Consider the following 16,182-nt stretch of genomic DNA (forward strand, 5'->3'; position numbering starts at 1 on the left):
AGTGTCCGCTGATGGATGACTGCATAAAGAAAATGTGGTATATATATTTGCTGGCATATTACTCAGCCATAAGAAAGAATGAAATCTCATCATTTGCAACAACGTGGATGGACCTTGAGGGCATTATGCTAAGTGAAATAAGTCAGAGAAGACAAATACCATATAATCTTACTTGTATGTGGAATCTAAAAACAAAAGCTCATGGACACAGAGTACAAACTGGTGGATACCAGAGTTGTGTGTGTGTTGGGGGGCTGGTGTTGGGGGATGGGAGAAATGGGTGAAGAGTTTAGAGAGTACAGACTTCTAGCTATAAAATAAATAATTCATGGAGATGTACAGCAGGGTGCCTACAGTTAATAATGATACTGTATATTTGAAAATTGCTAAGGGTAAAATCTTCAAAAGTTGATCACAAGAAAAGTTTTGTAACAATTTATGGTGATGGATGTTAACTAGACTTACTGTGGTGATCATTTTGTAATAATATACAAATATTAAATCATTGTGTTATACACCTGAAATTATTGTAATGTTATATATTAATTATATCTAAATTTTTTTAAATAAAAAAAATTTTTTTAATTCACTGAGAAAGAGTAGGAAACGGGCTCAGGGAGGTTATACTCAAGTCCACAGGGCAAGTAAGAATGAAAAAGACTTCCTTCTCCTGAACCCACTGCTTTTCCTCTATTCCAGCATTTTCTAAGATGTCAGCAGCAATGAAGTTTAAGTTCGGGAAACAATGTGTTCCCCTCCCTGGAGAGTGCATAATTATAGCTCTGAGAAGTCCTGAAATCCAGAAATCTGCCTAACTTTGTATTAAACACTTAGTTTTGCTAAATTCTGACCATCAAATCCTTTTTTCCCTAATCATCATTAACACAGAACCAGAGTTCCTAGGAGCACACTTTAAGAAATGTAGCATCCACAAAAGTCATAATCTCTGCAAGACTAAGTGAAACCATGGTTAACACTCTGTTCACAGTCCCTCTTACTGGTATCATTTTTTGAAGAGTAATGTAAAAAACTGATTTTATACCAACTTTATGATCCATGAGGTATTTTCTGTATTTCTGTACATAAGGAAAGGCAGATATTTGCTCCCCAGTAAGGCATATATATAAGCCACATAAAAAAACAAGTTTCTTTTTAGACTGGAATTGTACCAACTCAGTATGTTAACACACTGATTAATAAAATGTATTGCATGCTGATTTTAAGGTCCTAATTGACTGGTGATATCACAGATATTCCAAGATGTAATTGAAAGAATAAACACTGTTTTGTTGAAACCGTCTATGTCTGTACTAGAATTAAACTCAAGGGCAGAATGACAGTCAATGTATTATTCATTTGGTCTTCAAATTAGCTTTGTGAACTAAGGAGGAAGGTGCTTGCCAGCTCCATTCATAAATGAGAAACAAAGTGATAAACCCAAAGTTAAGTCCTCCAATGTTCTATTATCCCATATTCTCTCATGGCTGTAGTTTCATAATCCTTCGAAAATGCTTATGTTTTAATGGAGTGCATTAAGAACAGATAGACTATGTAAATCATGAAATGTGCTACTACTAATAAATGCCCTACTTGCATAAATGAAAAGTTATCACAAGAAAATTCTTTAATTGATTACATCTTAACCTTTTAGTTCCTAAGGAAGGTTTGAAGAGTCAAGAGCTATTTGATGAAATTAGAATGACCTACATCAAAGAGCTAGGAAAAGCCATCGTCAAGAGAGAAGGAAATTCCAGTCAGAACTGGCAGCGGTTTTACCAGCTGACAAAACTCTTGGACTCCATGCATGATGTAAGTGTCAAACAAAAATCCAAATATCAAAAGAATTTTCTGAGACATAAAGTATGTCCTGATTAGTGTATATAATTATATACCGGTAGTTGTTGGGTTTTTTTTTTTTTTTCCCATTTATGGATTTTCGTGGTGGTTTGATTTCAACCTATAAAGTTCAGTTTGGCACACATTTCTCCTAAGGCCAATTATGAAATACTGTTTCATCTAGTTATGTGCATCTAACATCATGATGCTAGTACAGAATTTAACAGCACTATTTTTTTAAAAGGTAGAATTCCTTATTTTTGTATGAACTTATCCAATAAGTTCGAATGTGTCCTTCATATACTATGGTACTGCAATTCTTCACAAAATACTTAATTCCATATAATTCTATATACAATTTAAGAAATTCAAAGATCTTTGGTACCTGAGTGCTCATTTTATTTGGGTAAACTTCTTTTTCACCTGGGGAATTCCAGCAGAGATTGGTATATTCTAAGTCAGAAATTTAAAAAAAAAAAAAAAAAATAGAGGCCAACAACAAGCATGAGATATCCCTACTGCTAAGTTTTTAAGACTGATCATTACTATATATTCTCTTGCAGGTGGTTGAAAATCTCCTTAACTATTGCTTCCAAACATTTTTGGATAAGACCATGAGTATTGAATTCCCAGAGATGTTAGCTGAAATCATCACCAATCAGATACCAAAATATTCAAGTGGAAATATCAAAAAACTTCTGTTTCATCAAAAGTGACTGCCTTAATAAGAAGGGTTGCCTTAAAGAGAGTTGAATTTATAGCTTTTATTGTACACACTGTCAATCTGTCCTGTAGCAGTTTTGTTTTTCTTTTTTGTTTTTGTCTGGTTTTGGTTTTTGTTTTGTTTTAAATACGCACTACATGTGGTTTATAGAGGGCCAAGACTTGGCAACAGAAGCAGTTGAGCCATCACTTTTCAGTGATGGGAAAAGTAGAAAGTGATAGTTGGTGGATGCCAGAAATTAGAAACAATAACACAGGGGTAAGCTCCACTTTCAGAGAAGGATGGCACCTAAACCACCAGTGCCCGAAGTCTGCGTGATGAACTTTCTGCTCATACTTTTCACAGTTGGCTGGACAAGATTTTCTAGACTTTTTGTTGGTGTATTTTCCCCTGTATAGTTAGGATAGCATTTTTTGATTTATGCATGGAAACCTGAAAAAAGTTTACAAGTGTATATCAGAAAAGGGAAGTTGTGCCTTTTATAGCTATTACTGTCTGGTTTTAACAATTTCCTTTATATTCAGTGAACTATGCTTGCTCATTTTTTCTTACATAATTTTTGTATTCAAGTTATTGTATAGCTGTTTAAGATGGGCAGCTAGTTCATAGCTTTCCTAAATAAACTCTAAACATTAATCTTCTGTGTGAAAATGGGTTGGTGCTTCTAACCTGATGGCACTTAGCTATCAGAAGACCACAAAAATTGACTCAAATCTCCAGTTTTCTTGTCAAAAAAGCTCATATTTTGTACATATCTGCTTCAGTGGAGAATTATATAGATTGTGCAAATTAACCGTCCTAACTGGTGTAGAGCACCTAGTCCAGTGACCTGCTGGGTAAACCATGGATTACAAAAGACTAATTTAAAAAAATTAAAAAATAAAAAATAAAAAAAATAAAACTACCAAGAGGCCCTGTTTGTACCTAACACCCTATCTCTGCAATGGTTAGATGGCAAGAAAGTTGGTAAACTGTCTTTCAGGACCTTTTGTTGTAGTTTGTATAACTTCTTAAAAGTTATGATTCCAGATAACCAGCTGAAACACAGCTGAGAAGATTTTAATCTGTCCAAGTAATTCCTCCCTCTAAACTTTACACCCCCCCCCAAAGTCTGTAATATGGCAAAAGTGGCTAGACACCCATTTTCACATTCCCATTTGTCACCAATTGGTCTTTCTTTCCTGGGAGTACAGGAAAGCTCAGCTACTGATTTTTCTGATTTAGGACTATACGTCAGACTTCCGTGTTCGTAAAACTATACATCCCTCACATCCTTATGTGTGCCATGGAGTTCAACAAAAGTCATGTGAATTTCTCCTCCTCACTGTTGAGAATTATCATTTTAAACAAGATAGAAGCTGTAGTAGCCCTTTCTGTGTGCACCTTACCAACTTTCTGTAAACTCAAAACTTGTATTTACTAAGCCACAAGAAATTTGATTTCTATTCAAGGTGGCCAAATTATTTGTGTAATAGAAAACTGAAAATCTAATATTAAAAACATGAAACTTCTAATATATTTTTATATTTAGTTATAGTTTCAGATATATATCATATTGGTATTCACTAATCTGGGAAGGGAAGGGCTACTGCAGCTTTACATGCAATTTATTAAAATGATTGTAAAATAGCTTGTACAGTGTAAAATAAGAATGATTTTTAGATGAGATTGTTTTATCATGACATGCTATATATTTTTTGTAGGGGTCAGAGAAACGTTGACGGATAACCTCTATGATTTATGATGTGTGCGAGCGCTCATACAGGCAGCAGTGGGCGCAGAAAGCAAACAGGTCTGCTCTAGAGGAAGAGGGAGATGGAGACCGGCCCTGTGCGCTGTGAGGGTTCTCGAGGCTCCGCCCCATTGAGGTCAGAGAGGAAGTAACCCTCTGCCTCCCAGAATGGCCACCCTTCTCATTCCAACAGCGAGTCTGTCCGCGCAGGTTTAGTTTACTGAACCTCCCCTTGCGCTAAAGTGTTTAAACAGGGGACAGAAAGGCGGTGCTTACACACCTACAGGCACCATCACGTACAGCCTCTCCAACAGTTTAATAAAAACAGAGGCTTTAGAAGTTTGGCAATAATACGCATAGAGGTACCAGCAATATGTAAATAGTGCAGAATCTCATAGGTTGCCAATAATACACTAATTCCTTTCTTTCCTACAAGAGTTCCTTTCCAAATGAGGATATGTTTATGTTTTCTTTGAATGCTTTTTGAATGTTCTTATTTTTCGGTATTTTAGAGAAATTATTTAATAAAAAATGTAATCATTTGCTTTTTGAATGCTCTCTAAAAGGGGCTATTCCTTTGTAATTGTTTAAATTGATCTCAAAGTATTTTAAAATGGTTTGTAACCCAGCTGGATGTGAAATTTTTGGTGCCTAAGAAATACCGCTTGAATATTATCATCAGCGACAGTGTTACGTTTCAGAAAGAGCTTCTGAAAGATAAATTATTATTCATTTATAGAACGCTGCAGAAAGCACATCACACGGGAATCTGGACTTTAGCCCCAACAACCTTGGCTCCCCAGAAATAGAGCTCAGTGAATAAAAGATATGTGCACTTTGTGGTTAAAAGGAAATGGACTGACACTCATAAAACTATAGGAGGCTGTACATTAAATGGAAAAAGAAGCTGTGACAATTTAGGATATGTGGGAAAGAAGAAATTTACCTGAATTATGTGTGAGTATAATTATGGATTTAAGTGAAGAAAGCTATGGTGCTATTTGAAAGCAGCTTCATCTTCTATGTATGTTGTATCTTGCCATCCCAAACTGTTGACGTTTGTAGTAATTTCAGCGAGAGGTGACGTGCCTAGGTGACTCACAACAAATCCTGAAAAGTATTTTTAATTACTGGTAGAAAAAAGTGACCCTCTCTGTATTTTTAGGCCTTGCTATGGGATACTATACAAGTGCTTTGGGATATGTATACCCAACTGTCTAAAACTATGGGAGGGGACCCTAAAAGAGCACCTTCCTTCTCCTGAAAAAAAAAAAAAAAAAAGACACCCCAAAAGGAAAACTAGCATGATTAGTGTTTATGAAGAGCTTAATATTTAGCATAGGATGAGCTCTGGATATGCATATAAAGGAAAGCCAGCCTCACTTCAGAACTGGGGGATGGGAGAAGAGCAATTCCAATTTCACTTATCTATCTACACAACCTATTATCGTTAAGTCTTATCATTTTAGTTCTCTGTTAAATATCCTAAAACTACATCACCATGAGATAAACAATATTATTATACTTTGATCTGATAGAAGTCAAGAACTGTGGCAGCCCTCAGTGAGATTTTGATCTTGGTGGATCACCCAAAAGACCGTAGCTGTAGATGAAAGTGTTTTTCTGTGCCTGGTTTGAGAATTGGAAGAGAAAGTAAGAGTGTAAGGAGGACGTGTTAACCACTTGGAATGGAAGTTTATCGTTTTCAGTCAGCCTGGTCCACCAAGGATTAGTTACCAGGTTTTTGGGAAAGGATTACCTTCTCTCTAGAAGATGCCTGAAAGAAGGATTTTATTTTCTGATGAAAGGCTGTATGAAAATACCCTCCTCGAATAACTTGCTTAACTACACATAGATTCAAGTGTGTCAATATTCTATTTTGTATATTAAACAAATGCTATATAATGGGGACAAATCTATATTATACTGTGTATGGCATTATTAAGAAGCTTTTTCATTATTTTTTATCACAGTAATTTTAAAATGTGTAAAAATTAAAACCAGTGACTCCTGTTTAAAAATAAAAGTTGTAGTTTTTTATTCATGCTGAATAATAATCTGTAGTTTAAAAAAAAAAAGTGTCTTTTTACCTACGCAGTGAAATGTCAGACTGTAAAATCTTGTGTGGAAATGTTTAACTTTTATTTTTCATTTAAAGTTGCTGTTCTGGTATTACCAAACCACACATTTGTACTGAATTGGCAGTAAATGTTAGTTAGCCATTTACAGCAATGCCAAATATGGAGAAACATAATAATAAAAAAAAATCTGCTTTTTCATTATATGACTCCAACATGCTTTTGTAGAACTCATGCAGTTCCAATTTTCCTGCTTTTTTCCTCCCTCTTCTACTGAAGGTGGAGTTACCACTTCAGGAAGCTTAAGATGCTAAAGTGGACATTTAAATGTCAATGTGGCAACAGTTACACGCTAATATGGGAGAAATTCAAAATGAGCTTAACCCTGGCTTCAAAGACCCAAAGACTGTCCCATCTATGCCTCAAATGGTCATGTACCAACTACTGCAAAGGCTATTAAGGGAAGGAAGAACTCACTCCTAAGCCTTCTCCAACTGTAACAGTCTTTATCATGAAAATTGATATTTTATGTAAATAAATGTATTATCTAGTCAAAATTCTTATCTTAATTTAAAATCAGCTCTTTCTCCAGAAAAGGACATAAACATTTAGTAAATATAGCAGTGTTGCACATTATAGACAATAAAAGCAGAAGGGGTAAAATGGTAAGCCAGCTATTCTATACAATCTATATAGTATTTCCAAAAGCATATTGTGTTCAGGTCATATCCATGAACTGGATGATCTAACAAACTTTCCTATCAACACTCTTCTCTCCACAAGTGACCTCCATCCCTAAGGAAAGGGTATTATGATTTTAAAACCAAGTTTGCCTTACCCATCATATGTGCACCAAGTATTTGCTATGTACCCACTATATAATAAATACTGAAGCTAGAATATGAACAAGAAAAATACTATTGCTACCCTCAGTCAGTCACTTGCGAAAGTGTATACAACAAACCTCCTTTCCCAGTGTCTTAAGGTACAATGCAGAAGTGCCAGATGATATGGCACCAGTACACGTTATTGCTTTACCATTCACTTCAAGTATTAGCCTTACATTTGTAGAACACTTTCACATACATTATACCAGTTAATCCTCGCCTACCCAATAAATGAATGAAATAAAAACAAATTCTGAGGAAGATATTAACTCTGTTTTATAAAGGGAAAAGCTCAGAGTTTAAACTGATTCATACCTGCTAACTAACTCCCATTTTATTGAAGTTTGAATGAAAAATCTTTGTAATGAGGCCACATTTATCACATGTCAGAGAACATGCCTCTAGTCTACAAGCTCCCAGGGAACTGGTGTTTTCTGTTGTTAAACTAAGCTAGTGTTTCACATTTACTGAGCACTTACTTTGTGCCAGGCATCATGTTTCAATATATTATCTCATTTAAACTTAACAACCCTATAAAGTGCTACTATAAAGTAGTACTATTAACCTCATTGTATTTTTATGAGGAGACTGTGGCTTAAACAACTAACTTGCCTAGGTCACAAAGCTTGGAAGTGGTTAAGTATGACTTTTTTTTTTTTTAAACACTGGGCATCTGGCTCAAAAGTCCATGCTCTTAAGCACTACTGAGAAATTATTAATACGAAGCTCCTAACTAGATTAAATGAACCCATATTGACCATTCTATATCAGCCTTTTGACATGATCTCATTTAATCTAATCATTTTTACTACCATATCAATTTTGACTTAGACATTTAACAATGATAATTCCTTCTCTTAAAAACATGTGTCCTGAAAAAAAAAAAAAAAAAGTGTCCTGGGCTTCCCTGGTGGCACAGTGGTTAAGAATCCGCCTGCCAATGCACGGGACACGGGTTTGAGCCCTGGTCTGGGAAGATCCCACATGCCGTGGGGCAACTAAGCCTGTGCGCCACAACTACTGAGCCTGCGCTCTAGAGCCCGTGTGCCACAACTACTGAAGCCTGTGCGCCTAGATCCCGTGCTCCGCAACAAAGAGAAGCCACCACAGTGAGAAGCCCGTGCACCGCAACAAAGAAGAGCGCCCGCTCACCGCAACTAGAGAAAGCCCGCATACAGCAACGAAGACCCAACGCAGCCATAAATAAATAAATAAATAAATAAATAAATTTATTTTTAAAAAAACATGTGTCCTATCCCTTGGGGATGTTGATGGTAAAAACAGCTGCCCAGAGATGACAATACCCTTTGGTTTGTCAAATATACAAGGAAGCTGTTTCACTAACACCTAAAGGAAAACCAACAAACTTATTTCTTCAAGCTATATAAGGCACATAGGCTACACTCAAAATGAGGAAGACAATTGTTTATAAATGAAAATTGATGCAAAATTTATTCTTAGTTTGGCAAGTAGGAGCCTGATTTGGGGTGTTGAAAATACAGAGGCATTTACACTAGTTGAATATTTTTTTAGACCTTCAGCTAATCTCTATTAACTGGCAGTAAGTGGCTCTTAAGAGCATTAGGAACTATAGCAGTCTCCTTCTTTTTTATCAAGCTTCTGTTTCCCAGTTAAAATGAAACAATACTTTGCTAGGGAAACATTTTTTACTTTATTCGGTTACAGACATGCTAATCTCAGAACAAAACAGTTCATACAGACCAGGGGTCCCCAACCCCCAGGCCGTGGACTGATAGTCGGCATTAGGAACCAGACAGCAGGAGGTGAGCGACAGCGGGCAAGGTGAGCGACAGCGAGCGAGCAAGCGAAGCTGCTTCTGCTGCTCCCCATTGCTCCCCATTGCTCCCCATCACTCTCACTACCCCCTGAAACTTCCCCCCACACAGGTCCGTGGAAAAATTGTCTTCCACAAAACCGGCCCTGGTGCCAAAAAGATTGGGGACCGCTGATACAGACAACATCAGAAACCCAAAAAACTTTCCTAACTCTATCCAACGCACTTGAATAAAAGACAGTTTATACTGTTCACCTTCTATACCCTCACCATAAATAGTCAATAGAATAATATGTGTACACAATGTAAATAAGCCATAGCTTTTCTATTAATGTGGCATTGTCTTGGAAAGTACTGTCTTTGAGTATACACGGGATTATGCTGGAAATAAGAATATAGGTCATCCAAAACCATTAGGGTTGTTTGCTAGCATTGCAAGGAATGGAGATAAAAATAAAACTCTTTCCAAGTGGCGCTAATAGGGGATAGTGTGCATAAAAACCAAACAAAGACTCACAGAGCATGAAACTATATCATAAATACCTCTTGACCAGTTTCCCTACCAACTATGTGGCAGGCGTGCTAGAGGAGCCAATTAAAAGACCACTAAACCAATACTAAAACTTCAGCGTGATGTTCCTGCCCTCAAGGAATCAAAGATGAGACACGTGGCTCATCAATTCCATTGCTCTGTGTCTATTCGAAAGGAAAAAAACATGGGCACATGATGACTTGCATGCAGATATTCATAGCACCATTATTCATAATAGCCAAGAGGGGGAAAGAACTCAAATGTCCATCAACATAAACACAACATTAATGAATGAACACATACACAAAATGTAGCAGAGCCATACAATAAAATACTACACAGCAATAACAAAAAAAAGAATGATGCATGCTATAATATGGATGAACCTCAAAAACATGCTAAGTAAAGGAAGTCATACAAAAAAGACCACATATTGCTTGATTTCACTTATGTGAGATGTCCAGAGAAGGCAAAGCTATAGAGTCAGAAAGCAGATCAATGGCTTCCTATGGCTGGGGATGGCATCAGCGCCTAAGTGAAAATAGGTAGGAGGGAACTTTATGGGAAGATGAAAATGTTCTAAAATTGCATTATAATGATGATTTTGCAACTCAGTAAATTTAATAAAAATCATTAACATGTACATGTAAAGTGAGTAAATTTTATGGTATGTAAATTATATATAGATATATAGATAGATACATATATATATAATATCTAAGAGTGGACAAGCAAAGTATAATTGCCGTTCACTGTATATGAGGCTGGTACAAAGTACTTTGAATACATAGTGCAGCTGTTTTTCAGGAAAGCCTATGAAAAGGTGTTTTCACTGTGCTGGGTGCTAAAGGAAGAGTTGAAGTTCAGCACAGACAAGGACTTACTCATTTAATATTAATAGATTTCTCTTTCAATCTTTTATATGTTGTACTCACCCTGAGATAGCAACCATGCACAAACAGACTGCCAACGTGACAGATAAAAAAAAACTTATAGCATACACAAGACTGCTCATTTTAAATACAAAAGAATGTGTGGCACAAATACTGTTAATAATTTAAGACCTTAGTAGTTACAACTTCATAATGAGACAAATGTGGGTTCAAGCCTTACTTTTGTCCTTCACTAAGTCTGTGATCCTGGGAAAATTCTACAGCCACTTTAAGCCTACTTCCACATCTGAAAAATGGAACTAATACCAACATCTTAAAGGAATGAGAATTAAATGAGATACGACATATTTAAGCTGCTTTAGCTCAGTTCCTACCATACAGCAAGTGCTCAAAACATGTTAGATTTCAAGGAAATATAAGAGAAAAATATAAGACATCTAAGGAAATCTAAAAGAAGAGGGGAATTTTGTTTTTAATGCTCTCCCAAAAAACATGCATAAAGGGTCAAGGTGAATCAGATGAAGAGTGATGTGAACACCAGAACTGCATACAAATTTCCAACCTCACATATCCTAATTAATAAAAGTCACACTGTTCTGTTACTGGCCTGCATTTTCATTATCCTGTACATTCCCAACTACCAGACCTTGGCAGGGGTCATCCAGAGGCACTCAACATTCCTTCAGAAAGGGTCTTCCATTTCCAACCCATATCTCAAACCATGAGAAGAGCAGTGCCAAGGCAATAAGATCAAAGGAGAAGTGGGAAGTTATAGATTTGATCTAAGTCTTCTGTGCATAATTTTTCTTGGTCAATGAGAAGTCTGGCAAAGAAAGGGAACCAGCCTGTTTACCCCACATGGAGAGTTTCCCAAAGCTGTCACTGTAACTGATGCATATAAATGTGAACTAAATTTCACTAACTGTTATTAATGAGAGGGAGAACAATCTGAGCTAAAAATCAAAATTGTAAATTTTACATAGCCAAGGGAATAGAAAACATATCCACACAAAAAACTTCTACACAAATATTCACAGCACCATTATTCATAATGCCCAAAAAGTGGAAACAATCTAAATGTCCATCAACTGATAAATGGATAAATAACATGGTATATTCATACAATGAAACATTATTTAGCAATGAAAGGAAATGAAATACTGATACATACATTTTTTGGATGAACTTTGCAAATACTATGCTAAGTAAAAGAAGCCAGTCACAAAAGATCACATATTTTATAAACCCATTTAAATTAAATGTCCAGAATAAACAAATCTGGATATTTAATATAAATGGATTATGGACAGAAAGTAGATTTGAGATTCCCAGGGACTGGGGGAGGAGGAGGGGATATTAAAGAGTGACTGCTTAATGGGTACCAACCTTCTTTGTAAGGTAACGAAAATGTTCTAAAAGAAACTTGTATTGATGATTGCACAACTCTGAGTATACAAAAAACCTTTGAATTGAACATTTTAACTGGGTATGTTTTTTGGTATCTGAATTATAGCTCAAAAAAGATGTTTAAAAAAAAGGAAAGAGGGACTTCCCTGGTGGCACAGTGGTTAAGAACCCGCCTGCCAATGCAGGGGACACGGGTTCGAGCCCTGGTCCAGGAAGATCCCACATGCCCCAGAGCAACTAAGCCCGTGCACCACAACTACTGAGCCCGTGTGCCTAGAGCCCATGCTCCAGAACAAGAGAAGCCACCGCAATGAGAAGCCCATGCACCACAACAAAGAGTAGTCCCCACTCAGCCCCCGCTCGCTGCAGCTAGAGAAAGCCCACACACAGCAACGAAGACCCAACACAGCCAAAAATAAATAAATAAATTTATTAAAAAAAAAAAAAAAAAGGAAAGAAATAGATAACCTAGTTAGTCCTATAGCTATTAAATTGACTTTGTAGTTAAAAACCTTTCCATAAAGAAAACTCTAGGCCCACATGGTTTCACTGGTGACTTCTACCAAACACTTAAGGAAGAAATAATACCAATTCTACAGAAACTCTTCCAAAAACAAAGCTGCACAGGAGGGAATACTTCTCAATCCATTCTAATCCATTATGCTGATACCAAAATTGGACAAAAATTACAAGAAAAGAAAACTACAGACTAATATCCCCTGTGAACATAAATGGAAAAATTCTACACAAAACTTTACCAAATAGTATTTAACAGTCAATTACAAGGATGACACATCATGATCAAAGGGTTACACCAGGAATACAAGATTGGATTCACATTTCAAAATCAACCAGTGCAATTCACAACAGTGAAAAACTGAAAATGAAAAATCCACATGATTATCCAAATAGATACAGACAAAGCATTTGACAAAACCCAACATACACTCCTAATTTAAAACAAACTCTTAGCAAACTAGGAATAGAAGGAAACTTCCTCAACTTTATAAAGGGTATTTATAAAACACCTTCTGCTAGTATCATACTTAATGGGAAAACACTGAACATTTTCCTCCTAATTTCAGTTAAAAATAAATAAATAACAGGGATGTATATACTCTTACAACTTCCATTTACCACTGTACTGGAGGCTTTAGCCAATACAATTAGGCAAGAAAGAAACAAGATGCAATGAGATTAGCGGGAACAAGTAAAACTATCTTTACTCAGAGACAACATGATAATCTATCTAGGGAATCTACAAAAAAGCTACTAGACTTCAAAAAGTTAAACACAGAATTACCACATGACCCTGTAATTCCACTCCTAGGTATAAACTCAAAAGAATGGAAAACAGATACTCAAGCAAATACATTTACACATGTTCATAATAGCAGCACTATCCACCAGAGCCAAAAGAGGGAAATAGCACACATGACCATCAATGGGTGAATGGTTAAATAAATTGTAGTATGTATAAACAATGGAATAGTATTCGGCCATAAAAAGAAATGAAGTACAAATTCATGCTACCATGTGGATGAACCTCCAAAACATTACTTTAAGTGAAAAAAGCCAGACACAAAGGGTGATATATTGTACAATTTCATTCACATGAAATATCTAGGATAGACAAATCTATTGGTATAGAAAGAAGGCTGTTGGTTGGCAGGCTCTGGGGTAAGAGAATAATGGGAAGAAATTATTTTATGAGTAAGGGTTTTACATTGGGGTTATTAAAATATTTTGGAACTAGACAGAGATGGTGGTTTCACAACACTGAGAATATACTAAATGCCACTGAATTAAATGGTTAATTTTATGTTTTATTAATTTCACCTCAATAAATTACTAGTTTTAAAAAAGTTACTAGAACTAATAAGTGAGTTTAGCAAGGTTGCAGGATACAACAGGGGTCAGCAAACTATGTCATATAGCCAAACTCAGCCCACTGTCTATTTTTGTAAAAAAAAAAAAAAAAAAGTTTCTGAAACAGAGACATGCATTTTATGGGTTGTCTATGTTGCTTTCGTAGGGCAAAGGCAGAGCTGAGTAATTGTGAAAGAGACATACGGCCTGCAAAGCCTACAATATTTACTATCTGGCCCTTTACAAAAAAAGTCTGCTGACACCTGGGATACCAGATCAACATATAAAAATTAACTGTATTTCTATGCACTAGCAACAAACAACTAGAAATTGATTTTTTAAAATACTGTTTACAATAGCTTCAAAAACTGTGAAAACCTTAGAGACAAACCTGACAAAAATATGTGACAAAACCTATACACTGAAAGCTATAAAATACCACTGAGAAAAGTCAGATTTATATACATGGAGTAATATATCTGTTCATGTGATTAAGGACAGTATCATTAAGATGTCATTTCTCAAACTGATCCATAGTTTCAGTGTAATCCAATTATAATTTGAATTTCAGTAGAAATTTACAAGCACTTTCTAAAATTCATATGGAAATGAAAGGACCTAGAATAACCAAAATATCTGTGAAATAAAACAGCAAAGTTGGAGAGCTAACTACCTGATTTCAAAAATTATTATAAAACTATAGTAATCAAAACATCATGGTATAGGTATACAAATAGACAAACAGATCAATGGAACAGACTACAGAGTCCAGATATAAACTCACATTTATATAGACACTGATTTTTTTTTAACAAAGGTGCAAAGGCAATGCAATAGAAAAAGAGGCTTTTCAACAAATGTGCTGGAATAATTGGCCACGCGTGTTTTAAAAATAACTTGGATCCATACCTTGTACCATATGCAAAAATTAACTCAAAATGGAACACAGACATAAATGAATAATCTAAAGCTGTAAAATTTGTGGAATAAATGTAGGAGAAAACCTATGCGACCTTGGGTTCATCAAAGATTTCTTAGATGTGCACCAGAAGCACACTCTTTTAAAAAACAAATTGATAAACTGGATTTCATCAAACTTTAAAATGTCTGCTCTTTAAAACACTTTTAAGAAAATGAAAAGACAAAGCACAAATTGAGAGAAAAATCTTTGCAAAGCATAAATCTGATAAAGAACTGTTACTCAGAATATATAAAGAACACTCAGAGCGCAACAATAAAAAACAAAAGTGGGGGGCAAAATATCTCAATAGATGCTTCACCAAAGAAGAAATACGAACAGAATATAAACACATAAAAAAATGATCATCATTAGTCATTAGGAATATACAAAATAAAACCACAGTAAGATAACACTACACACCTATGAGAATGCTAAATAAAAATGAATGAATAATTAACACGTGCATTAACATGGATGAATCTCAAAACCATTGCACTAAGTGAAAAAAGTCACAAACAAAAGTATTCGTACTGCATGGTTCCATTTATATGTCATTCTGTAACTGCAAATCCATAGGAACAGAAATCAGATCATGGTGGCCAGGGGATGGGGATAAGAGGAGGGAAATGACCACAAAGGTAAAGGAGGGAACTTTATGGAGTAGTACCTTGATTGTGGTGGTGGTTACATATTTACATGACCATACATGTCTATCAAAACTCTGAACTGGGGCTTCCCTGGTGGTGCGGTGGTTGAGAATCTGCCTGCCAATGCAGGGGACATGGGTTCGAGCCCTGGTCTGGGAGGATCCCACATGCCGCGGAGCAACTAGGCCCGTGAGACACAACTACTGAGCCTGCGCATCTGGAGCCTGTGCTCCGCAATAAGAGAGGCCGCGATAGTGAGTGGCCCCCGCTTGCCGCAACTAGAGAAAGCCCTCGCACAGAAACAAAGACCCAACACAGCCAAAATTAAATAAATTAATTAATAAAATTTAAATTAAAAAAAAAACCTCTGAACTGTACACTAAATAGGGTGAACGTTGCTGTATGTAAACTATGCCTCGATAAGTTTGAAGTTCAAAAAGCAAAACCCTTAATATAACTGCTCTTAAAAAAATAAGACATAGACTTAAATGTCCTTATTTCTTAAAGAATATTAGGCACTGAAAAAGAGTTCAAATAAAGGTTCTCAGATTAGAAATTGTGGGGGATGGAAGAAGGTATTCCACGAAAATGGAAATCAAAAGAAAGCTGGAGTAGCAATACTCATAACAGACAAAAGAGACATTAAAATAAAGACTGTTATAAGAGACAAAGAAGGACACTACATAATGATCAAGGGATCAATCCAAGAAGATATAACAATTGTAAATATATATGCACCCAACAGAGGAGCACCTCAATATATAAAGCAAATACTAACAACCATAAAGGAAGAAATCGATAGTAACACAATAATAGTGGGG

General features: G+C 35.9%; 1 protein-coding gene across 10 annotated transcripts in view; it reads left to right on the plus strand.

The window, feature by feature from the left end:
* Positions 1–6,571, plus strand: part of NR3C1 (nuclear receptor subfamily 3 group C member 1) — a 123,031-nt gene extending 116,460 nt beyond the window's left edge. For all 10 annotated transcript variants that reach the window (XM_082454160.1, XM_082454162.1, XM_082454164.1 and 7 more), the window contains exons 8-9: positions 1,652–1,809; positions 2,400–6,571. In XM_082454160.1, the coding sequence (XP_082310286.1) occupies positions 1,652–1,809; positions 2,400–2,552 (311 nt within the window). In that variant the 3' untranslated portion in view covers positions 2,553–6,571. The remainder of the gene's footprint in view (positions 1–1,651; positions 1,810–2,399) is intronic.
* Positions 6,572–16,182: the final 9,611 nt, after the last annotated feature.

Source organism: Balaenoptera physalus, assembly GCF_965194825.1.
Source record: "Balaenoptera physalus genome assembly, chromosome: 3".
NCBI classification, from domain to species: Eukaryota; Metazoa; Chordata; class Mammalia; order Artiodactyla; family Balaenopteridae; genus Balaenoptera; species Balaenoptera physalus.